Source organism: Pseudorca crassidens, chromosome 10, assembly GCF_039906515.1.
Source record: "Pseudorca crassidens isolate mPseCra1 chromosome 10, mPseCra1.hap1, whole genome shotgun sequence".
Lineage (NCBI taxonomy): Eukaryota > Metazoa > Chordata > Mammalia > Artiodactyla > Delphinidae > Pseudorca > Pseudorca crassidens.
Window position 1 is genome coordinate 63,681,882 of NC_090305.1, and position 24,762 is coordinate 63,706,643.

General features: G+C 48.1%; 1 protein-coding gene across 1 annotated transcript in view; it reads left to right on the plus strand.

The window, feature by feature from the left end:
* Window positions 1-24,330, plus strand: part of SCN10A (sodium voltage-gated channel alpha subunit 10) — an 88,300-nt gene extending 63,970 nt beyond the window's left edge. Inside the window, exons 18-28 of the mRNA XM_067754058.1 lie at window positions 811-951; window positions 2,571-2,694; window positions 3,698-3,852; window positions 6,898-7,071; window positions 11,054-11,176; window positions 12,441-12,725; window positions 13,450-13,503; window positions 14,342-14,483; window positions 14,740-14,840; window positions 19,390-19,660; window positions 22,405-24,330. Of these exons, the coding sequence (XP_067610159.1) occupies window positions 811-951; window positions 2,571-2,694; window positions 3,698-3,852; window positions 6,898-7,071; window positions 11,054-11,176; window positions 12,441-12,725; window positions 13,450-13,503; window positions 14,342-14,483; window positions 14,740-14,840; window positions 19,390-19,660; window positions 22,405-23,612 (2,778 nt within the window). The 3' untranslated portion in view covers window positions 23,613-24,330. The remainder of the gene's footprint in view (window positions 1-810; window positions 952-2,570; window positions 2,695-3,697; window positions 3,853-6,897; window positions 7,072-11,053; window positions 11,177-12,440; window positions 12,726-13,449; window positions 13,504-14,341; window positions 14,484-14,739; window positions 14,841-19,389; window positions 19,661-22,404) is intronic.
* Window positions 24,331-24,762: the final 432 nt, after the last annotated feature.

Sequence of the window (24,762 nt, forward strand, 5' to 3'; positions counted from 1 at the left end):
AATTTGAAGCATATTTTTGGGTAATATATATATATTTTAAAATGCTTTACATAGTTCCTTTCTACCTTAAGCTGATAAATCAACCCTCGTTAACCTCTTCTCAACGACTCAGGGCATGCACGTCTCCACAATGTAGGAAGGCAGGGGTCCCTGTGGGACCCGGGGACAGAGCGCTGCTGGCCAGGCCACTAAGTGGCCTCAGACAGCTGTGCTTTGAGTCTGTAGCTCTTCCCTAGCCTCCGTCCCTCGCAGCTGTCACTGCTCTTGTGTTCCAGCAGCTGCTGTTATCAGCTGCCATATTTTACATGCCTTTGTCTGGGTGACAGCCGAGGGCAGGGCGTCACCATCCCCAGAGTAAAGGACATAAACTCTGTGACGCTGTCTCCACTCAGAGTCATTTTCAATTACTTTGGGGGGTTCTTGGGGTCTCCAGAGGGCAAAGTTCACTACCACTCTGACCCCTGGACAAGTGATAATGATCATGGCTAACATCTGCGGAGCCAAGCACTGCTTGCGAAGTACTTCACAAGTATGAACATATTTAGTCATCAAAATAACCAAATGAAGTAGATCTTGCCTTCTCAAGTTTTCAGATGGGAAAAATGAAAATAAGAGAGGTTAGGTAAATTGCCTAGTGTCACACAACTTGTAAGTAATGACACCAGATATTACACACAGATCTATCTGGCTATATGTATGTATGTTCGTTGCATATATTAGGTCCTTGGCTCTGGCAGATGACTCTTCAAAGTTAGAATTGCTTAGCTGAGGGTGGGCACAGGTACCCAAGTTGGGGCTTTCTCTCACTAGCAGGAGCAGCGGCAACAAGTCGGGAGATATGAGGACCACCTGCCACCCAGGAGCTCAGGTTCTGGAATGTCCTCTGAGGACCTGGCTCCACACCTAGGTGAGAAGTTGAAAGACGAGGCTCCTGCTCAGGGCCCTACAGAGGTAGGTATGTGAGCTTCCTGGAGAGGTTAAACAGCCTGCCGGACAATGACCAGTGGGATGGAGGGGACTGGAGGATAGGGCTGGGCGTGGGGTATTCCAGACTACGCTCAACTGTGGAGGCTCATGTCTCATCTTGGGAATTTTTAAAGTCCTTCCAAACCTGTGGGCTAATCAGCATGATTTCACCGGGAAGAATGAGGTTCCATAGACTGGGGGACCGAGGACCTGTTCCTCAACCTCTCTGAGCCTCCGTGTCTCCATCTGGGAAGCTAAGTGGTAATGGCTACTTGGTAGGATTCTTTTGAAGCTTCAATGAGATGCTGCTTGTCAAATGTTTAGCTCCTGCCTGAAATGGAGTAAGTGCCCAGAAAATGACAGCCAAGAAAAAAGGAAACAAAAGACAGTGCACAGAGAAAGTTAAGTATCTTTCAGAGCCAGCAGATAAAAGTCGGAGTTGCTGTGGGTGAGGAAGTCTTCCCTGTGACCATCTCCCACCTCCCACCCCCGCTTTCTGTTGTCCACACTGTCTTCTTGGGCCAAAAGCAGACTGGTGCCGGGGAGAGGCTATCTGTACTGAGCGCTGTACTGACAGACTTACATAGACTGAGCAGGAAGAAGATCTTATAAGAGGTAAAAATAAACTTGGTGTTTTCATTACAAATCTTTAAAGAAAACAAGCTACATTGAAAGAGGTATCTCTAAAGATTTAGCATCTGTAATAGCACTGTATTAAATGCAAGAAGTTAACTTGACACCTAGCCACTGAGTGCCGATGGTGACAGGCACCGGGTAAGCAAAGATAAGGAAGACATAATTCATCCCAAATTTATCAAGCCCATCAGCTTGAGGAGTGCCAGCCACTGGCTGTGTGCCTCTGGGCAAGGCTGACCCAGCGGGGTGAGAGAAGAGGGTGGGATGAGAAGGGATTTGAGGGCTCTGGGTGAACACCAGCCTCTTGGTTCCAGTTGGGTGAGGGTTGCCATCTTCTACACGTGGAGAACATGTTTCTGCTGAGCATTCTAAGGACTCCCCTGGCTAGTTTTCTCCACTCGGTGTTTTCAGTACACTACCGCTGGGGGTTGTTTTTGTTTTTGTTTTGATTTTGCCCATGACCCTAGCCAGGCAGGGAGGGTGGGGAGGGTGACAGATGGGGACCCACCCCACCATTTGGGTCCATTAGTCAAGCGATCAGGTTTACTAATATGAGAGCAGCTTCAGCTCCTAATTGAATTCATCTGGAGACATTATAGGGCTGAAGCTGCCAGGAGGGCAACAGGGCCCCTGCAGCATTGCTCCATGATTAAATATTCAAGCCCAGTGAAGGCTGAGAGTCTTTATGGGTGTAATTACTGTGTCTCGGGCCATCGCCAGCCCTCCATCAGGGGCCTGGAGGTTTAAAGCCTCACACAGCTGAACCTCTGGGGCTCTTCAGAGAGCATGACTGTTCTGGGGCTCAGCTGGCAAGGCACCGAAACAGAAGGGACGCCGTGGTGGGTCCAGCCCTGAGGGGCTCTCTCTGCATCTCGGAGCTCTGAGCCAGTCGGACCTGTGGTGACAGTGTGCAGATTCACTGGGCCCCTCAGAGAGCTGGGTTCACTGCCAGGGCTTCTGCCCTGCAGGGAGTGGACGACACGAGCTCCTCAGAAGGCAGCACTGTGGACTGCCTGGATCTTGGGGAGATCCTGAGGAAGATCCCTGAGCTGGCGGATGACCTCGATGAGCCAGATGACTGCTTCACAGAAGGTAGAGTGGCAGCCACAGACCTCCTCCACTTGACATTCATTAGGGCCAGAATCCAGCGCAACAAGTACTCATCTGGTCACCTCTGTGTCCAGGGTTCTGGCCTGGGGTCCAGGGGAGACAGGCAAGCAGTGCCCCTTGCTCCTCACTCCCAAGCTTGAGAGCCCAGCATCAAACACAGATGCCAGACTCGCAGCAGCTGACTGGTGGGATCTGCATCTCATGCCACATCAGACATGGCAAACAGATGCTCTGCCTTCCTCATCACCCTCGAAAACACCTCACTGAATTATAAACCAGCCCTCTTGAGGTTGAAAGGGAAAAGGTAGCCACCACCATAAACTCTTGACTTGGGACATAAAAGGACCCAGAGGAGGGCCATGATGCACCTGTGTCCCTGCATCTCCTATGTGACTCTTAAAGGCAGAACATGCATCTTACTCTTCTTTTTCCTCAATGTTTAGAACAGTGAAGCCTGTTATATTCTCAATAGATATCTGTGCAATAAGTGAATAAACATATAGTTCATGCTATGAAAGTAAGTGTGGCCTAAATAATTAAAGAAACCACTTAATTGAGTTTCCACTTTCACGTGACCCTGAGCTGGGCTGCCCCCAGGCCCCATTCCAGCCATGTGGAGACCCCCCAGTTCAGCACAGGCTCAAGGCATAGCCCCTCAGACACCCCCAGGCTCAGGCCCCGTGTCTTGTCAAAGCTCCAGAAAGGGTGGGATAAGGATAAGGGCTATGCTATCATCTGTAGGGAGGAAGATGCTTGGGAGGAGGTGAGAGTGTGCAAGACCAGTGGTGGAGAGGGACACCTGAAGGGCACGATGGAGAGACCGCCTGAAAGTGACCCCACTTCTCTCATATTCCAGGAAAGAATTCTTTTCCAAAATAGCAGCAAGTGGGTTTCCCTGCAGAGTGGTTTCCCTTCAGGGCTGGAGTCAAAACATGCCTTCTTTACTAGTGGGACATCGCTCACCATCAGTCCCCTCTCCCCACAGGCTGCATTCGCCACTGTCCCTGCTGCAAAGTGAACAGCTCCAAGTTTCCATGGGCCATGGGCTGGCAGGTGCGCAAGACCTGCTACGTCATTGTGGAGCACAGCTGGTTCGAGAGCTTTATCATCTTCATGATCCTGCTCAGCAGTGGAGCGCTGGTAAGCGGAGGTAGGGGTTCCATGCCACAAATCCCTCCAGGTGGGGTCTCCACCATCCAAAGGCCCTGGAGCTGCAGCAGTGGGTTCCCCTGATTCCTGGGCTGAAAGTCCCCAACGTGTGGCTGGAAGGCGAGCTGCAGCCCAGCACGAGGACTCCTCTTAGCAGGAGGGCATGGTAGGTGCTTGAGGGGCCCGTGTCATGGCCTGTTACACCTGGCTGCTTGGATTTCAAGCAGTGAGTGTATACACCCTACTTTATTGTTGGGAAAACTGACACTCAAAGGGTTTATGGGACTTGTCCAAGATTACCCAGCTTGTCAGTAGGAAAACCTAACTTTGCCTTCATTTGATCCCAAAGCCCCTGATTTTCCACCTTCTGACCTCCCAACACACTGCCCTTTTCTGAGGGCCCAGTACAAAAAGGAGCATCCTTCCCTGCCCTAACAAGCCGCTTGCAAGTACTGCTATCACTCACTCAAAGTGCATGGCAAATCATTACAACGGCACTTCTCAAAATTTAATCACCCGGGGAACTTGTTAAAATGCACATTCGGATTCAGTAGATCTGGGGTGGGGCCTGAGAATTTGCATTTCCAACAAGCTCCCACGTGATGCTGACCCTGGTCCACAGGCCACACTTTGAATAACAAGGCCTTACAGTCCTCTAGATTCTGAGTTAAGAGACACTTCCTAAGCCCCTTGCTGGGTGTCGAGCTTTGTAGGACAAGGAAGGATGTTCTCTCTGCACCATGGCGTAGGCTCACTACACAGTCTCAACTAATTTTCCCAATGAACCAAGGTAGACGTAGACACAGGAAGGGACTCATCCTTGGCTGTCCACATTTTATGGATGAGGACGTCACAGCCTAGAGACACGGAGGTACCTGCCCAGGCTCCCAGCTCATTAGTTAAAGGGAGGACTAGCATCCCACTCTCTTGATTCACCGTTTCCAGTGTTTCCACTTGCCTTTTGCTCCCTGTGTGCCATTTACTCCCTGAAAACAATCTGCTGACCATCTGGGCACCCACTTAAATGCCATATTTCCCAGGAAGGGAGCCCAAACTGCTCAGGATGTTGTCTCAGCCTTAGGGAGGAGCAAAGGTAGGTGAGAAGGTTTGATCTGAGAGGTGGAAGGAAAGCTAGGCCAGCAAGGGCACAAAGCTGAGAGAGAGGAGTCTCACAGAGCAGGCTGGGCTGCCATCTTGGAGGGGGGGTGGCAGCGTCTGACGGTGCCCACTGCCCTGGCACAGGGTGGTGACGGCCCCCCTAGAATAGCAGTCTCAGCACAGTCCTGAGTGCAGAGGCCACACTGCGGGGCAGAGGGAGGCTGGGCAGTGCATTCTCCACACCTGCCCTTCCCTCTGTCCTGCAAATGATAACCTCAATCATTTGATGAGGACTAAGTGCTTTCTTCATCACCTCCTTCCCTTGGCCCTCTACTCCCCTTCTCCACACACCCCTGCTGCTCCCCTGCCCTCCCCTCCCGGCAGGGAGCTCACATCCTTAACCAGCTGCTGGCCCCACCCCAGTGTTCTCCCTCCCCTCTCCATCTCCTTCCCCAAGGGACTGAACTGGCTGGCACCAAATTTAGTCTTCCTTATGCTTTTACTTTGAGTACGTTTAAAAAAAAATAACATGAGTTTTTATCTGACAAAGTAAAGGGAAAAAAAAATACTTGGAAATTATGGGGAAATGCAAAGAAAAAATATCACCCATTTTCCTATCACTCAAAGAGAATCTCACTTTGAAAACATTTTGGTGCATTTCCTTCCCATCTTTCTTATGCATGTAACACATAAATATTACAAAACGGAAACCACATTTGTGCATTCTGTAATTTCTCAGTAAATTTTCTCAGTAATATGGTCCTCCTACCTCATTAAATGGCTGCAATGTAACTAACCCCCAAGCTCACTCCTAATAAGCATTGAATATCCTATGCACACTCCTTTGGAAACGTTGGCTTGTTTCCCATCTTAGGTCTAGCTTTAGAAGTAGAACCAGAAGCAGGAATTCTTGTGCAGTTTGTGGAGGGTGTGCTTTGAGCTGGAGCATGTGAAGGAAGTAGGACAGAACAGGGAAAGGAGCTGGGAAAAGACATGGGTTCCCATGAAGCCCAGCCTCAGCCTGATCCCACAGGAACTCTGAAGCATAAAGGGCCTCACGGGACAGTCTCACCTTGAGGCAAGGGGATGGTCAGACACTGGCTGCAGCTTCCCCCAGAGGGGTGATATAGTCTTCTAAGGCGGAGGCACTTCCCTTCAGCCCAGGGACGTGTCCTCAGGCAACAGGGGCATTCACCAGCCTTTAGCAACCAACGTTCACAGCAGCTGGGGATGGTCATACTGGCTCCTTAAACAGGATCTAGGTGGGACACCAACAACATCTAGTGTCCTTAGGATACATTCTTGAAGGCAGAATTGCTGGATTTCTAAAAGCTTTGAGTCATATTACCAAGTTGGGGTCCCAAAAACTGAACCAGTTTTCACTCCGCCCAGCTCTATATGAGAGTAGCTGATTCCCCACAGCCAAACTGACTGCAGGGTTCCCCCCCACCATCCACTCCCACCCATGCCCTTTCCTCTTCATCAGTCTGATAAAAGAAAAATGGCATCTTCTCTTCATTTGAATTTCCTTGATTACCAGTGAAATGCAGCATTCTTTTTCAGAGTTCACTGGTGAGTCTTACTTTCACTTTCGCGAACATCCTTTGTTGCTTTTATTTTTAAACTAAGTCACTGTTAGCAGTCCCTTTGGTTCACTTCCAAAATCCAATTAGAGAAGGTTTCCTTTCTCACTTGTGTTCAGCTCCCCTGCAAAGTATAAGCAGGGCTGTGTGTCCTTGTTGGCTCCGAGGAAGTCCTCATTTGTATCTCACAGGGCCTCCTCCACTACCCCACCCTACCTCCCAGAGCAGAGAAAAAAAAATGATGCAGGCAAACTGGTTACCAAAGCTCTCTCAGGGGCTGACTGGGTCCTTCCCTGTCCCTGGGCCCCAGTGCTGTGGGTCTAGGCCGCCTACCATTTTGCTCCTTTCCTTCCAGGCCTTTGAAGATTTTTACCTTGACCAGAAGCCCACCGTGAAGGCCTTGCTGGAGTACACCGACAGGGTGTTCACGTTTATCTTTGTGTTTGAGATGCTGCTCAAATGGGTGGCCTATGGCTTTAAAAGTTACTTCACCAATGCCTGGTGTTGGCTGGACTTCCTCATCGTGAACGTGAGTGTCTCAGTGGGCACTTGTGGGCTTTGGGGTCCTTTCCCCTGGCTGATGGCTGCAACTAACGCAAAGGAAGCTTGGAGGCCTGGCCTTCAAGGGTGACTCCAAAGAGAAGTCTTAGCAAGGGGTCTGAGAATAACCCTGCATACCTGTGATCCAGGTAAGATCCAGGAAGTACATGATTCCAACACAACAGCAACACTCAGGTGAGTCTTCAGTTCCTAGGTCTCCATCCAGAAAGACCACTTACTACCTCTGTATTTTACATCCAAAGCAAGATGGCACATGACCTTGCATCCATTGTCAGGGCTTCTAGACCTAGGGATGCTGAGGACTTCCTGGCACAGAGAACCTGCCCTCCCACTGACTCAATGATCCCCAGCCCTGGCTGCACTTTAGAATCACTTGGGAAGCTCTTAAGAACAGAGTGAACAAACACTACTCTTCCCAGAGATTGGGGTCTTACTGGTCCTGGGTGGAGTCCATGCATCAGTATTTTGTAAAAGCCCCTGGGCATGTCCAATGTGTAGACAGGATTGAGAACCACTGAGCTTAAACCACTGGTGTCTCCCCAGTGGCACTAAAAGGGGCAAAGAGTCCCTTTGGAGAGGTGATGGGCTGGAGCTCATGTGTTCAGATGAACCTGTGGCCACTAGCCCTGCATTAGGGGATTTACCAAGTGCCTCCCACACATTAAACTTGAGATTCCTCAAAGGTGTGAGGAGACCATCCTCAGTAAAGTCTCCTAAGAGCTCTCCTAGCCCCCAAAGCCCGGAGAGAGCTCCTCCTCCTCTTAACCATACAGTCCTCTATCTATCCAGGCCCTTGCAGTCTTGGCTTTTCAGGATGGCTGCCTGAGCTATTTGTTCAGTGCTGCACGTCTGAGGGTCCCTGCAGGTGGGGGAGGCACGTGCTATGTTTGCCTCTGCTTCCCACACTCCCACAGCCACTGGTGCCAAGGTCTGCACATCAGAGGTGTTAGGAAATGTGTCTGTATTTGGTGCTTGCCTCCTGAAGCTGGATGGGGTCCAGTTCAGAACATTCTGTCCAGCCTCCTGTGTTGGCAGGTCCTCCACAGCAGGTCTGTGCACCTAATTCTCTTCTTTCCTGATACCAGTGTGCTAGCAGCATCAGGCCACTGTACCACAGGAATTAGTTGTGAGGCCTGCAATCTGAGTCACAGGTGATAATTTTGTGCATATCATATAATTATTCATAAATGAAAGGAAAATTTTATTCCAGCTACCCACTCTTGTTAGGGGCAGTCACTCCTAAATAGGTCTCACTAGTTTCAGTCCTGATCCCCTGATGTGGTCACCCACTCATCCATCCATCCATCTGCCTACTAATTCTTCCTTCTGACCATCCATCCCTCCTTCCATCATTCCAACCATTCACCCTTCCTTTTTCCTTCCTTCCAAACATCCATTCATGTTTACTTCTTCTGTTTATCCTGTCAGTCCTCTCCTTCCATCCAACTATTCTCACTCTTCTTTCCCTCCGCCCTTCTGCCCATCTATTCATCCTAACCTTCCTTCCATCCCTCTATCAATTTGTCCTTAACCCTTCTATCTTTCTATCTTTTGACTTGTCTTTCTATTGAACTATCCAGTCATCTAACCTTCTATTCACTCATTCAAGCACCTTCCATCCAATTTTCCTTCTGTTCACACATTTTCCATCTTTCTATTCTTCCTTTACTTCATCAATCTATCCTTCCTTTCTTCCACCCATCTGTCCACTCACCTCTTTTTCTTCCATTCATCCATCCACCCACCCATTCTTCCATCCAGTCAACCTTCCATCATTCTCTAATCTCTTCCATTCCTCTACCCATCTCTCTATCTTTTCATTCGTCCATCATTTATCCAGCCATCCATCCTTCCCGAATTCATCCATCCCATTCATCCACTATCCATGATTTTATATTTTATCTTTCTTCTTTGCTTTCTTTCTTCCATTCTTCCTTTCAACTCTCATATCCATCTTTGTATCATTTAGTCCATTCTTCTATCCAACCATCATTCAACTTTCCATCAAGATTTCTTCCTTCTTTCTTTCCTTCCTTCCATCCATCCATCCCAACATGCCTCTCTCTATTTTTTCAATTTATCAAATGCTTATTTATATCAATAGCTACTGCATGTAGGATTGTTTTATGAAGTGCTCTGGGGGGAGATAGAAGCCAAGAAATAAAAATTCCCTATCTCCAGGAGTTTATACTTTACTCTTCCAGCAGGTAGGACAACAGAGAGAAATAAACATATGATGAGGGAGGATGTGGTGAGCACTGCTGGAAATAGTGTCTTAGGGACACAGAGACATGAACCTGCTTCCACTCTGGGGGTGGGGTTGCTGGGCAGGCTTCATATAGGAGGTGGCATTAGATAGATATAAGGCTTAAAATGAGCAGGAGCAACAAGGTGCAAAAAGGACTGGGGGTGGTCAATCTTAATTAAAGAAGGACCCTGGGCAAAGGCACAGACACAGGTACATTTAGGGAACAACTTGATTTGGGTAGGATACGTGGGTGAAATATGACTGGAAAAGCAGGCTGTGGCCATATAATACAGGCTAAGGAGTCTGGAGCTTATCCTGAGATGATAAAGCATCAGTGAAGGTTGGGAGTAAGAGAGAAACATGATCATAATCAAATTTGCAGAGGAGAATGGATGGGATGGATGCAATACGGGAGCCTAGAGACCAGTTGGGAGGCTTGTGGCTTGAGCAGTGGGAATGGAGCTGGGCTTGGATGGGAGGGCTTTGCTGGAGAGGCCCCAGCTCCTAATTGCCCCAACTGCAGATTTTGCACATGAGGCAGCCTTCCCAGGGGCTGAGCAAAAGACTGAACAGGGTCCAGCATGGAACTGGCCCCAAACCTCCTGCTCTCACTTAGCCAGGCAGCTGGGTGCCACCTGCTGGTGTCTGGAGCCTTGCCTGGTTGGAGGAAGGGGGTTGTTTCCATTCCAGTTTTCTGTCCTGGTGGAATAAGCCACCATTCAGAGAACAGGCATTGTTTGGGGCTCTAGCACCCAAGTGTAAACCCTTCCCTTTCTGACATCCCCTCCTAGCTGTCAAGATAAGCTGAGCCTGAATTCAGCCCACCAGTCGTGGTGCAGTTGGGGGTCTCCCAGGATTGGGTCACAGTCTCTGGCAAGCTCAAGCCAATGCATAGGGTATCTCCCTGGCACCTTCAAAGTTCCTGGAAGGTGTGACCATTTTTCCATGTAAGTTTGTGCCTTTGCAGTCCTTGGTCCAACACTTTAAAAAGTGCAAAACTGACCAACCACCAGGGACTCACAACTCAGTCATTATATCTCAGCTATCTGTCAAAGCTGAATCTCCTGGCCCCATGCCAGTCACTCTTCCTGGAAAACTGCAGAGCTGTGAGGGCCTCGGAGTTCTCTTAGTCTGATTCCTCATTTTACAAAGGTTGAAAGTACAACCTGCACTAACAAGGCACTGACCCAAGGTCACAAAAATATCAGGGTTGAGAGGGAACTAGACCCCACCCAGCCCAGGACTCTTTCTTCCCCACTTCTCTCAGCACGTACAATCGAGCCTCACTTTATATTCCTCAAGATAGACTTTCTGCATAACCCCCATGAAGGGCCAGCATCTCTCCAAGTCTCTGAAAGTCAATCAAATTTTAAAGGCTGTTGGGAACTGGCTGGTGCCTCTAGAGAGGAAAGGGAAGGCTGATTTACTACACTGGGAGCTTGATCACCTACATACAAGGGGGTGGCGATGTGGGAGACTGAGATTTTCTTGGCCAAAAGTTCAGATAAATGATGAATGAAATTTTTAATGAAAGAGAAGAGATTGGACTCTCACTATACCTCTCGTTGGAGTTCAGAATAAGGTGGGAGCCAGGATGATGGCTCTGACAGAGTAGGGAGTGGGAGGGATTTCCTGTCTCCATCCACCAGGGTCAACTTTCTGGAACCCTAGGGTGATGCTTTTGCTCTCTGCCTGCACTCAGATCTCACTGACAAGCCTTATAGCGAAGGTGCTGCAGTATTCTGATATGGCATCCATCAAAGCCCTTCGGACCCTCCGTGCCCTGCGGCCACTGCGGGCCCTGTCTCGATTTGAAGGCATGCGGGTAAGACCTATCTCCTAACTACTCTGGTCTGCAGCACTTGGTACCCATTCCCCCTTTACGCCCTCCATACTACTGACCCTGAGCTCCAGGCCCTACCCCCACAGGTCAGCTCAGGGGTCCCCACTTTCTGCTGTTACATTGGTGGTGCTGCAGTATCCTAACTCTCCTAGTTCTCCTTCAAGTCCCTCTGTAAGCCCGCTTCCCTTCTCACCTCAAACATCACATCTACCAGGACTCAGACCTCACTCTCTCCTGCTCTTAGTGAGGCAATCCTGCTTCACAGCGTCGCAAGCATCTCTTACCTCAATCTCCCCACCCTGCCTTTTGTCCTTATTGCCAAAATCTCCGGAACACCCCAAGCTCTTCATCTTTCCATGACAGATGAGCCTTGCCTCTGACACTCCATTTAAATGCAGTGACATCAGCGGCTCAGCAGCTCAGTCACCACCCACTGGAATGCATCTTCTCTCCAACCCAGCACAGTCATTGGGTCCTATGGATTCTCTCCTTTCATCCATCCCTCTCCTCATCCAAGGCTTTCAGCCACCACCTCGCCCTCACTGTCTTCCTCAGGATGGAATGCTCACAAGTCTGGCCCTTGTCTTATAGGGGATGAGGGACTGCTCATTTTCTCCCCTCCCCTTCCACATAATTATGAGTCTTCTGGTACAGAAAGCAAGGTTTGCTTTCTTCCTCCACCACTGCCTCAAAGAAGACATCGTACCTTCAAAACAAAAGTGGACTTTTAAAATTAACTTGTATCTTTACAAACGCTAGAAGCTTATGATTGAAGTACTTTGATGTTTATTTTATTTTATCTCCAGGTTGCTAATTTACAAATAAACAAGTTTGTGAATATGGATTTGGGTTTTCACTGATTCTTGACCAAAGGACACTATAAACTGTATTTTATAAACATATAGTTTATAAAATAAAGCCAAGTTCTAGAAGTCTGTATGTGCAAGTACAAAACACACACTGGCACCCCTAAATGAGTATGTATGTGCTTGTAAGTGTGTCCATCTCCTCAATCCTAAGGAGAGACACTGAAACCTGCCCTGAATGAACTTTAGAGAGAATGTATAAACCCATCCTCACTGCCCAGTGTCTCTGTCTTCTGAGTCTGAATTATGGCTCTAATTAACCCACTTCTCTTGCTTCCACTGGCTCATGAAGCAGCCCGAGTGAGGGTAGAAAGAACTGGGATTGGGCAAGAAGGGTGTGGCATCGGTGGGGTTCCAGATCTTTCTGCCTTTCCCCCCAGGTGGTGGTAGATGCCCTGGTGGGCGCCATCCCCTCCATCATGAACGTCCTCCTCGTCTGCCTCATCTTCTGGCTCATCTTCAGCATCATGGGTGTGAACCTCTTCGCAGGGAAGTTTCAGAAATGCATCAACAAGACCAGTGAAGGCTTTCTTCTTGTGCCTTGGACTACTGTGAATAACATGTCTGACTGTGAACGTCAAAACCACACTGGAAGCTTCTTTTGGGTCAATGTGAAGGTCAACTTTGATAATGTTGCAATGGGCTACCTCGCACTTCTGCAGGTGGTGAGTCCTGAGATCAACCGTGTCTCTTCCTTTGGCTGCTCGATAAAGTGGAGGGCCTGGGGTCTCCCAGAAGATGCTATGTGGAGACTTTGCAAGGGGTAGCACTCAGTGTGAAGTGAGATTATTCCCTGTTCCTACAGACTGCACCATGAGGCTAGAGGGCCCTACCAATGAGTGTGATCTCCCAGTAGTGCAATTAGACCAATTTGGGCTAATAGAATAGAATAAAGGGATAGGCCTGCCATGGGGCTATATCAGGTGATGACTTAGAATTCACTACTTGTACAAAATAGACCTGGTATAGCCACACAGACTGAACAGTCTTCTATTGCAGATCGTCTCCTAGAGGGTAATAAATTATGTTCCAGTCTATTGTAATGATAGATAATACTTGTGATGATGACAGTCAATAACATTCATGCTTCCATTCATTCATTCATCCTTTGCCTTCATCCACTTGTTCATTCAGTGTTAATGCAATTGCTTATACATTTGTCATGCAGTTACCCACAGCTTCCTGCACTCCACCCTTTGTTCATGCATTCGTTCAACAACAAGTCCCTGAGTAGCTATGGTGTGCTAGGCACTGAAATCAGAGTCATGTCAGAACTGGCTCCAGGGGGGCCAATGCTCTATGAGAAAAACAGACAAATAAGTGAATCAAAACAGAGGCCGATGTAGATGGATGGGCAGACACTGAGTGGCCTCTGTTCCTTGTTTCCAGGCAACCTTTAAAGGCTGGATGGACATCATGTACGCAGCTGTCGATTCCCGGGAAGTGAGTCTCAGCCCGTGGTGACTACCGCCTCCCGCTCTGTGCCTCCCGCCCACATTAGTCTATTGGAAATGGGGTGAAGGTGGCCTTGGTACTGGAAAAGGCGATCACCCAGCAGTCTGGCACTATCCCCCCCGGAGCAGTGTCCAGCTGGCCTTCTGTTGGATATTTAAGCTGACCTAGTCTCCTAGGCTTCTCAAGTTCTTCCTCTGTTCACCGTTGAGGAAATTATCAGATAACCTCTAAAGGACTGTGCATGAGGGCGCTCCCTGGGCAGAGGCAGGGGCAAGGGCAGTGGCTAGCTAGAACAGTGGAATTTCAGGTACTGTCACGGCAGCCAGGTGGAGGAGATGGGTGCTGTTGGGGAAGGACCCTTCCCTGCTGGGGCACAAGACACTGCTGATGCCCTGCCCCATATCCCCTCAACCCACCTCTAAGTTCACTCTCATCCTTTGTTTCTTATTCTGTCTGAGATTTGATTTTCTTCAGTGCCTCAGAGCTGGCTCAGCAGCTCTTCCCCCAAGGGCAGAGGACTTCGAGTCTACAGGGGCAACCCTCACAAATAAGCTCTGGGAGTCTGTAGATAAAAGCTCTCACTTCCCTGTCCCTTGGAGGTACAAATCTGAAGTGTGTTCTACAGTCCTTAGAGCATGGAGTGCCTGTTGCCCATGGTAGTGGTGCTGTCTTTATCCTGTTCCTGCCTCCCCCTCTCTCACTTCTGCTTCCTGGGATCACCTCGCAAATAAGCCACCTGCAGCCAGGTCCTTGTCTCAGGGTTCTTTGGGGTAAACACAAGCTAAGATGCCCCCTCGTCCCCATGCCCCCACTTGTCTGCTCACAGGTGAACATGCAGCCCAAGTGGGAGGACAACGTGTACATGTACTTGTACTTCATCATCTTCATCATTTTTGGCAGCTTCTTCACACTCAATCTCTTCGTTGGGGTCATCATTGACAACTTCAACCAACAGAAAAAAAAGATAAGTGGGGCTTAGGTGTTTCTGTGGTAGTGATGAGTCTTAGACTTACCGTCGATCCCCGGGCCTCGTGACTGAAGCAACACTAGTCACAGCCCCCATGCCTGACCAGGAGCCCAATCTTGGCTTTTAGCACCAACACCGACCTTTGCCCCCTGATTGCAGGCTTCACCCCTGTCTGGGGTCTGGGCCCAGAAAGGACTGAAGGCTGCCATCTGGGGACAATAACAGTGGTGTGTGTTATCCTATCTCTCTGCACTTAGGGGGCCAGGACATCTTTATGACAGAGGAGCAGAAGAAGTACTACAATGCCATGAAGAAATTGGGCTCCAAGAAGCCCCAGAAGCCCATCCCACGGCCCCTGGTGAGCCCCAGAGCTCGCCTCTCTAGCAGAAAGTGTCTGGAAATCCAACCTGACAGCCCATGCCTGTGCTGGTAGGCGTCTGGCCAATGCTCTCTGTGGAGGAGGAGATCTGGGTTGATTTTGAGGATGAGGTAATGAGAGTTCCCAGGCCCAAGGAAGAAAAGTCTGCAAGAAGCAACTCTGATCTTCTGGAGTGAACATACTCCTGCAGGTTTCCAGATAGACCTGTTTAGGGAAGTACTTGAGTTGCCCAACAGGCTTAAGTTTCCAGCACCAGATCAGGAACAGATTAGGCTAAATGATAGTAAGGATGGTTAGAGCCCTGAGATGAAACATTTGTGGTTATGCATTTTGATGTAGGTTGCAACGGATTGCCAGCCTCACCCCACATTCTACCCCATGCCTACAGGAAGACAGAGAGGAAATAGCCAAACCCAACCACCCTGGGATCCTGGGCCCAGTCATGGTCATGGTCAGGTGACACAATAGGAACCAAAAATTATCCTACTCTAGTGTTTAAAGACTGACCAAAACTTAGAGGCATACTCCCCTGTGATTCCTTTATTCAAAAAGATCCATGGCACAGTCCCATTAGCCCTTCCCCCCACAAGGGCAAAACCTAAGGACCTTCAGCAAAGGTACAGGCCTTTCCCTAAATGAATCAGGGAGACATACATTCTGTTGGCCAAGACATTATAATTTCTAAATCAAGGCATGGGGTTTGCATAAGATACTAAAAACTTCATGAGCACAAAGTCTTAAAAACATTTACAGGAGGAAAAGAAAATGCTATGACCTTTCACATGCTTTACTTGGAAACAGTGGTCACAAATGTATTACTATTCTCCATTCTGATAAGAAGTATTACAACGGGGAGTGATAAGATGTTCAGACCTCTGTAGGGGCAGAGGTGTCCTTCCAAATACCTCATAAGATCAAGATAACTGGGGTTGAGTTAGCCTGAGGGAGAGTCCCTAAGGCTCAGGGAGTATCCCTCCAATGTCCAGTGGGCAGGAACAGGCTCAAAATTAGAAGATGTAGGTGAAAGGCTGAGCCCAGCCAATCAGAGTCAAGCAGGGGTTACGGGAGAAGGATCCTAAGACCTAATGAGAAGCGAGCAGTTATGTCCCTGCTGACCTTTTCTGGTGGCTGGACTGATGTTGAATCCACATTTGAACAGACACCAAGGTGTTCTGTGCTGGGGTCAACCCTTGGCAAAATCATGACAGTTTTGGGTACCCTTCCCTACATACTTACTCCATCTCTCTATAACATCTCAGCTTCTCCCCTCTCATCAGCCAATCCCACAGGCCACCTCCAGCTTCCTCCTCTCAAGGAAGACAATTTCCTTGGGACAGGGTGAGCTGCATTTCCAAAAGGGACCCTGGAAAGGACACTATCTTAATATAAAGGTAGGAACCTAATGCTGAAATTCCAGGCACTGCAGTAGGAGTGGAAGTCAGTGGTTGGGCAGGAAGACCTACAACAAAATCATCACGTCTCCTAATCAAGCCATCCCCAAGGTCCTCCAAGGTTGGCCCTGGAGGAGGTCTTCCATACGGATAAGCAAAGTGAGACCTCATAGCCCAGCTGTGTTCCTGACATTAGCCATCCCTTTGAGTGGGAGGGGGTGTATATTACTAACTAACTAACTATCCACACTATAATAGCTTTAGTGGAGGAACATGGCTCTCTCCTTAATATTCTGGTCCAGGCACAGCAAACATTATTTCCTTTGTTCCCTTTAGCATAGCTGAGGCAAGGCTGGAACATTTAAACAAGACTTTGAGGTTTAGGGATACCAAAAGGGAAACTAGCAGATCAGGGCCCAGGCGGCAATTGCATCTGGCTGCTCTCCAGGGCCCACGAGCCTTGGCCCATCCTAGCTCCTGGCCAGCATCCATATGGCAGGCAACGTCTTGGCACCCACCCCACAGTGGGACCAGCCTGATCATCTGCCCTCCACAAAGTCCAAGCAATAAGAGAAATGCCCACTCCCACCTAAGACTCACCTTCCCAGCTCCAGTTTCCTCCTCACTAGATTATTGGCACTGGAAAGGCCATCTTCTTCCCTGAGGGATCCCAACAGGTTGAGCTGGTCAGGTAAGCTGAGCATTGGCACAGGACTCTGCTCCACAGGTGCATGGGTGCCAGTTCATGGCAGGGCCAGCCTCGGATGACATAGGGACCTCCAACACAGGCATGTACATACTACTCCTTGCCACACGTGAATCCCAAGTTCTAAATCTTATGCTTCATCCATAGCAGAGCCTAAGGCTTCCACAAGACTGGGAAATTTTATTCTATAACGTTCCCTACTATAGAAATCAGTAAAATCAGGTTTCACATACTCCACTTTATAGGAAAATAATAGGCTCCAGAATATCGCATCATCAGTCACCCACTTCATCATCTCTGAGAGCCCCGAGGGTTGCAAAGAAGTGATCCCTGCCCACAAGCTAAGCCAAGAGCAGCTAGAGAGCCGCTCCACTCCCCAGCAGCTGAATATCCAGGGCAAACTTGATGCCCAGAACTTAGTAATGTTGCCTGCTCTGTTTAGTTAGAAGTCATGAATGGGCCTCTTTTTTTTTTTTTTTTTTTTTTTGCCATTTTCAGTGATGAAATGAAAGCTATTAGTGGCTCAGCATCCCAGAAAAGACATAAGCCAGCAGCTATACCTGGAGCCAGACCCACTCTGATTCTTTGCTCAAACCCTGCAGGGTAGCAACCCATCCCCACCATGAAGCAGAAAGCAGGAACCAGCCCTGTCACAGCCCTTCTCCCCTTTGTGGCTCCTGGGAGCTCCCTGGTGAGACTCATGACAGGTTCCTTTCTCCCTCACAGCCGCTCACGCAGAGCCCTGTACACAGTACACATTCAGGAAGTGCCTTTTGTACAGAATTAAATGTAATCAACCTAGTGGAGTGGCTTTATAATTCTGTTTGAAGTGTGTGTAATTCAGAGCTGTCCGTTCTGTCATCCATTCATTCATCTGCCTATTGATCATCTGTTGCTTTCCAGATACTATGCAGACCCTGGGGATAGGACAGTGAGAGATGTTCCTGCCCTCACAGAGATGACAGTTCAGTGAGACAGGAAAACAATTAGTAAAAATCACACACATATTAATTCACAGGCTGGAGAAATTGCCAAGGGAGAAAGAATGGCGTGAAGAGCAAAGGGTACATAGGACTAAGCCTTGAGGAACTCTAATATCTAAAGGTTGAGTAAAGAAGACTCTAAAAAGAGCAGACAGAAAGGCAAGAAGAGAACCAGGGAAGTAAGCCCTCTGGGAACCAAGAAAAGAGAGTTTCAAGGCAGAGGGGGCGGTAAGCGATGCCAAACCAGTATGTTGGACGTTACGAGTGATCTTAACAAGCACCATTTCAATGGCAGGATGGGAACAAAAGCTATGTTGGAGTAGGCTGAGGCGTGAATGGGAAACAGTGATTGCACACAACTCCTTCAAGAAATTTAACTGTGAAGTGAAGAGAGAAGTAGGCTGGTAGCTGGAGAGAGATGTGAGATTCAGGAAGATTTTTCTCTAAGTTAGGAAAAACTAGGTCATTAGAGATTTAGTAAGGAACCGAGAGCTAATAGCCAAGAGTGGCCAAGTGTGGCCAAGAGTCTCACTCATCAGTAATGAAGCAGAGGGACCAGGAGGTCAGTAAGTGGTAGCGATGAAGAGGGGGCAAAGGAAGGCTAACTTGAAGACACAGGCATCAGAGGAGGAAGGGTTTTACAAGACACAGGAGGAGCAAAGGTCTGGGAGTGACAATGGGGAACAAGAGGGACCTCAGCTCTGCCCCCAGCCCTAGGGTCCATGGCATGAGGAGAGTGAGCAGCCACTGAGTAGGAGGAGAAGTTTGCAGATCAAGGCAGGTGAGTTCCACAGAGCTCAGAAGTGTCTGAGAAGGTGAGGGTGGAGGATGAGGTTGGAATCAAGAGCTCACAGACCAGTAAGATGTTAACAGCACAGGAAAGTCTAGAGGGCCACACCAGGAAAAATTTTTTAAACACCATAAAAATAGCCCCCTAAAAATGATCTCTTGGTTGTCCAGACCACTCTGCCTCTCTCCAAGAATGCAAACAACCAAGACCTGCTTAGACATCTGCACAAAATGAATCAGCTATATGTATGCATATATCCCCATATCCCCTCCATCTTGAGCCTCCCTCCCATCCTCCCTATACCACCCCTCTAGGTCATCACAAAGCACTGAGCTTATCTTCCTGTGATATGCAGCAGCTTCAAGGCTATGGGGATTTAGGTGGCCCAGAGAAAGGACTGGAGGGGCACTGCAAGTGGAGGGAAGAGCGTGGACAAGGACAAAGTGCCTAGTGACTTCGTGGGGCCAGGAGAGGCAATGAGGTAGAAACAACTAAGAGTGAGATTTTGGAGGGTTAGGATTCTGCTTCTGTTGGGATGTGGAGTGTGAGGGAGACAAAAGAGACAGACTTTAAAAACCCATCTGTGAAGAACACAGCCTCTCCAGATGCCTGGTTTATGTTGCTAAAAGGCCTGATGTACCATCTCTTGTTTTCTCAGAACAAGTACCAGGGCTTTGTCTTTGACATCGTGACAAGGCAGACTTTCGACATCATCATCATGGTCCTCATCTGCCTCAACATGATCACCATGGTGGTGGAGACTGATGAGCAGAGTGAAGAAAAGACAAAAATCCTAAACAAAATCAACCAGTTCTTTGTGGCCGTCTTCATTGGCGAGTGTGTCATGAAGATGTTCGCCTTGAGGCATTACTACTTCACCAATGGCTGGAATGTATTTGACTTAATTGTCGTGGTCCTTTCCATTGGAAGTAAGTGGGCATCGCATGTGGTGGGGACACCCAGCCTATACTTGGTCTTGTTTTGGCTGCTCTTTCAAAACCAAGGGGACAGCTAACAAACTTTTAAAAACCTACGTTGTATGTTAGAAGAGCCCAGTATTTGCTGCTTTGCAAGAGCAGCAGATTTAAAATGCCCCGGGCCTCTCAGTGAAATGCAGAGGTTCCACTAGCCTTCTCCATGCTGCCGTGAAGGGTATTCAGGCACCTACTGTGTGTGCAGCCATCGCCAGAAATTTGGGAGCCGATAGGGAACAATCACGCACAAGAAAACCTAAGATGATGGAGTTTCCAATGGGTCTTATCTTTATGGCCTTCAAAGCAGAGAGTGGGTGCTGTGGTGTGAGGTGAGTCATAAAATACTTTCTGGAAAAGGAGGTGGTTGCCAGAAGAGTGAGGAAAGACCAGGAGGAGATTGTTCAAAGGAGATTCTTAAGTCAAGGGTCTGGAATTAAATCTCTGTATAACTGTCCACTTAGGGAATATGAGTGACAGTAAAGTCAAGGGACCAATGCCAAGAGATCAATGCTATTATGACCTAGTCTGGGTGTTGTTGAATGACAGGCTCAGTATTTGGGGGCCAACGGTGTTCAGAGAAAATGAATGGAGTCAGAGGTTAAAATGGGGATTGGAGCCACCATAATTGAGTGCTTGCTGAGTTCTGAGCACTGGGCTGGGATCCACGGATCTCCACAGCAGCCCTGGGAAGGAGTGTTACTATACTTGTTTTATACATTTAATATGGAGCCTCAGAGATTAAGAAAGTTATGCAAGGTCATATAGTTTGTAAAGGGTGGAGCTGAATTTAGACCATGCTAATATTCTTTTTAATAAACTAACAGCCTCCTACCAAAGACCAAGATACCGTCCCTGGCCTTCGTGTGGTTTAGCCAAAGTTGGATCCTATAAAGGCCAAATCCCAGCACACCAGGTTTACTTTGCTTTGTAAATATATCCTGACCTATTATATCATGACCTCCTTACTTTTCATGTCAGGGCATAGCTGTAGATTTTATTTTCCATTGATTTACTATCAAGAGCTAATAGCATCTGAATACAACAAAGGCAGCACTTAATCTCTCTATCCTGGTGCTGAAACACAGCCTTGGGTTGTGTTTGTTTGGGGAGTTTAAATTTATTTTTGTTTTTTGTTTTGTTTTATTTTCCTATTGCTGCTGGGTTTTCCAGGGGCGGGGTGGGGGAGGTTTGTTTTGTTTGTTTGTTTGCCTTCCAAAGTGAGAGACTCTAAAGGCCATTTTTAATTTTATATTAGAGAAGGGAGCTTGCTTATGTGACTTCCCACATCAGTACTATAGAAATAAAATATACTCAGAGTACTCCATTCTATTATGGGGACACCTTAACTACCAGTTCCTATGACCTACACAGAAACACCCGTCACTGGACAGAAATCACTCATAACGACAGCTCGAAAACAAGTGCAAGAACCCACTAGCCATTCTTCCACTCTCCCTCCCTCTCCCCTTCTTCCTTTCCACCTGTAAGACATGTATTGATTGTCTAATTGTTACAAGTATGAAGACTCATTCTCCCTTGTAAAGGTAGGCTAGTTGGCTGGCAGAATCTTAGTAGATTATAAAAACACATATGTATCTCACACTATGGGAAAATGCCCCAGTTAAACTGGACTTTAAGAGAAGGGCTTTCATAAAGATTTCATAATACAAAATTATAATTATCCCAATTCTCCTCCATTTCCTTCCTCCTTCCAACACAATACTGTGACCACCCATATTCATAGGACAAAAGGCGAGTAGGAGAATGGGATCAAGGGCACCCTGGCAAGGAGAGAGAGCTTCTATCGTACCCCTCACCATTTCTCCCGAGAGGTTTTGAATCCTGTTTGACCTAAAGGCCTTGCCTAATCTTTGGTGGTCTTAACAGGCCTCCACAGGTCCCCAAGACCAAGTTTCACAAATCTTCAAGTTAGATATCACATAGCGAGATATACACACTCTTGTTCATAGTTCGGGTTAGGGGGCTATAAGTGACCTTAAACTAGCCCATCTCTAGGCCCTAACACAGAGTTCAAACACAGCTGGAAATGAAAGAAACAAATAAAATCTATTATGCAGACAGCTGGCCATTCAAAACCATTCTGTTTTAGCTGTCAGCAAGGTGCCCAAGTCCTCAGGCCCCTTATAATTAATACTAGGCTCTGTACAATTATCCACAGGCCCATGTGCCAGGAACTGAGTCAATCTTCGCAGTAGGAGATAGGGAGATGAATCACAGTGGGTCCCAGCCTTCACAGAGCACAGGACCAGGGTGGAAGTAAAGGCATGACCCAAAGGCTGAATTCTCAGGAAAGAGCCGTGTCTATGTTACAGACGGAAACAGACAATGGACTGTGAGCATGTGGAACAGGGTGCAATCACTTTCAGCTGAACTAGGCTGCAGAAATTGGGTTTTGACCACGTACGTTGACTAAGAATGTATCTGGATGGAGGGAAAGATAAGAACATGGTGGGAAAGGTGAGACTTACTCGAGGGAGACAGGATTTATGCAATGGGCACTTACTGAGCCCCTACTTTATGCCATCCACTGTGCCAGGCTCAGAGGGTCCAGAGTCCCTGAATATGGGTGCTCACTTGGAGGTCCATACCAGGCAGAGAAGAGGGGGTGTGATCCAGTCAACTTTGTCAGGGCTCATGGTTGGAAGTACTAATTAGATCATTTCCCCTCACTTTTGAAGGCCTGGTGTTTTCTGCAATTCTTACATCACTTGGAAATTTATTCTCCCCAACGCTTTTCCGAGTCATCCGCCTGGCCCGGATCGGCCGCATCCTCAGGCTGATCCGCGGGGCCAAGGGCATCCGCACGCTGCTCTTCGCGCTCATGATGTCCCTGCCCGCCCTCTTCAATATTGGGCTGCTGCTCTTCCTGGTCATGTTCATCTACTCCATCTTCGGCATGGCCAACTTCGCCTACGTCAAGTGGGAGGCTGGCATTGATGACATGTTCAACTTCCAGACCTTCGCCAACAGCATGCTGTGCCTCTTCCAGATCACCACGTCGGCAGGCTGGGATGGGCTCCTCAGCCCCATCCTCAACACGGGGCCTCCCTACTGCGACCCCAACCTGCCCAACAGCAACGGCACTAGAGGGGACTGTGGGAACCCCATCGTGGGCATCCTCTTCTTCACCACCTACATCATCATCTCCTTCCTCATCGTGGTCAACATGTACATTGCGGTGATTCTGGAAAACTTCAATGTGGCCACGAAGGAGAGTACGGAGCCCCTGAGCGAGGATGACTTTGACATGTTCTACGAGACTTGGGAAAAGTTCGACCCGGAGGCCACCCAGTTCATTACCTTCTCTGCCCTCTCAGACTTTGCAGACACACTCTCTGGCCCCCTGCGGATCCCAAAACCCAATGGGAATATATTAATCCAGATGGACTTGCCCTTGGTCCCTGGAGATAAGATCCACTGTTTGGACATCCTGTTTACCTTCACCAAGAATGTTCTGGGAGAATCTGGGGAGTTGGATTCTCTGAAGGCAAATATGGAGGAGAAATTTATGGCAACTAATCTTTCAAAAGCATCCTATGAACCAATAGCAACCACCCTCCGGTGGAAGCAAGAAGACATTTCAGCCACTGTCATCCAAAAGGCCTATCGCAGCTACGTGCTGCACCGCTCCATGACGATCGCCAATCCCCCGCCTGTGCCCAGGGCTGAGGAGGAGGCTGTGCCACTCCCAGATGAAGGCTTTGTTGCATTCGTGGCAGATGAAAACTGTGTGCTCCCAGACAAATCTGAAACTGCCTCTGCCACATCTTTCCCACCATCCTACGACAGTGTCACTAGAGGCCTTAGTGATCAAGTCAACTTAAGCACATCTAGCTCGATACAAAATGAAGGGGAGGCTGCCACTAAGGAAGCCACTGGGCCCTAGTGAGGACCCTCCAGCATGGGCACGTCCAGCTCTGATGTATCCTTCTGCTCTGTGACAACTTACCACCACCGCCTCACCAACGCATGCCACTGGTCACAATGTCAGAATGGGGCAGGGAATACAGTTGGTACCCACCTTTGGAGAAACCCTCACACACTAACAAGAGTCAGAAGCCAAGGGCATTTCCGCTGTGACTTCCCTTTTAATTTTCAATATCAGATGATGGGTTCCCTTACTTTCCAGAAAATGTCCCTGGAACATTTTATTTTGATGGTGACCAGAGCTTATATTTACCAAGACAAACACCTCAGGACCAGAATTTCCAAAGATACATGGCAAGGATGTTGCTAAAGGTCCAAGGTCATCCTCTGTGAAACACCACATAGAGACTGGCAGTGTTATTTAGGATTTTGCATGACTGCATGCTGAGAGCTGCCGGACAGCTGCTCCAGCCCAGGGTAATACCTGTGGTCTATGTCATGAAAGGCCTCTGAGATACCCATTAAAATTAATATTTTTAAAGGTATGTCAAAACCAATGTTATATCCTAAAGCATCATTTTAAAAAATTATGTGACACTGACATGTCATAAATCACGTCTCCTTCACTTTCAGGGTTCCTGATATTTTGCAGTTTGGGTTCAGGCTGGGTAGGCCGGAAGGAGCATTGTCCTGGGAGCCTGTTCTCATCCTAACTAACTCTCCCACTGCTTGCCTGGCTGACCTGGGCCAAACTCATTCCCCTCTGAACCACTTCCCCATGGTGGCGGAGGGCAGAATGGACAGTCTTTGCAGCCTTTGCATTTCATGTTGTAGAACTCAGTGATGCCCTGTCCCAATTCAGACAATGAAAATACTCTCCCCTGAAGCGGCAATGGCCAGACCTTTCTGCTGTATGGCCAAAAGACAGCTTTTGAATATATTCTAGAGGCTGTTTCACCTCTCATAGACTTAAGGATGGAGGTTTTCACATTCCCCTCGGACCAGGACTCCATAATTAGTATAATCAAAAATAAAGGAACATTTTGAGAAAGATGATCTGGGAGACAAAAGGTAAGGCCAATACTTTCTTTAACTCATCCTACAAATGTTTTTAAGTACCTATTATATGACAGGCACTGCTCTAAGCACAAGACATAATGAGAGTTAAG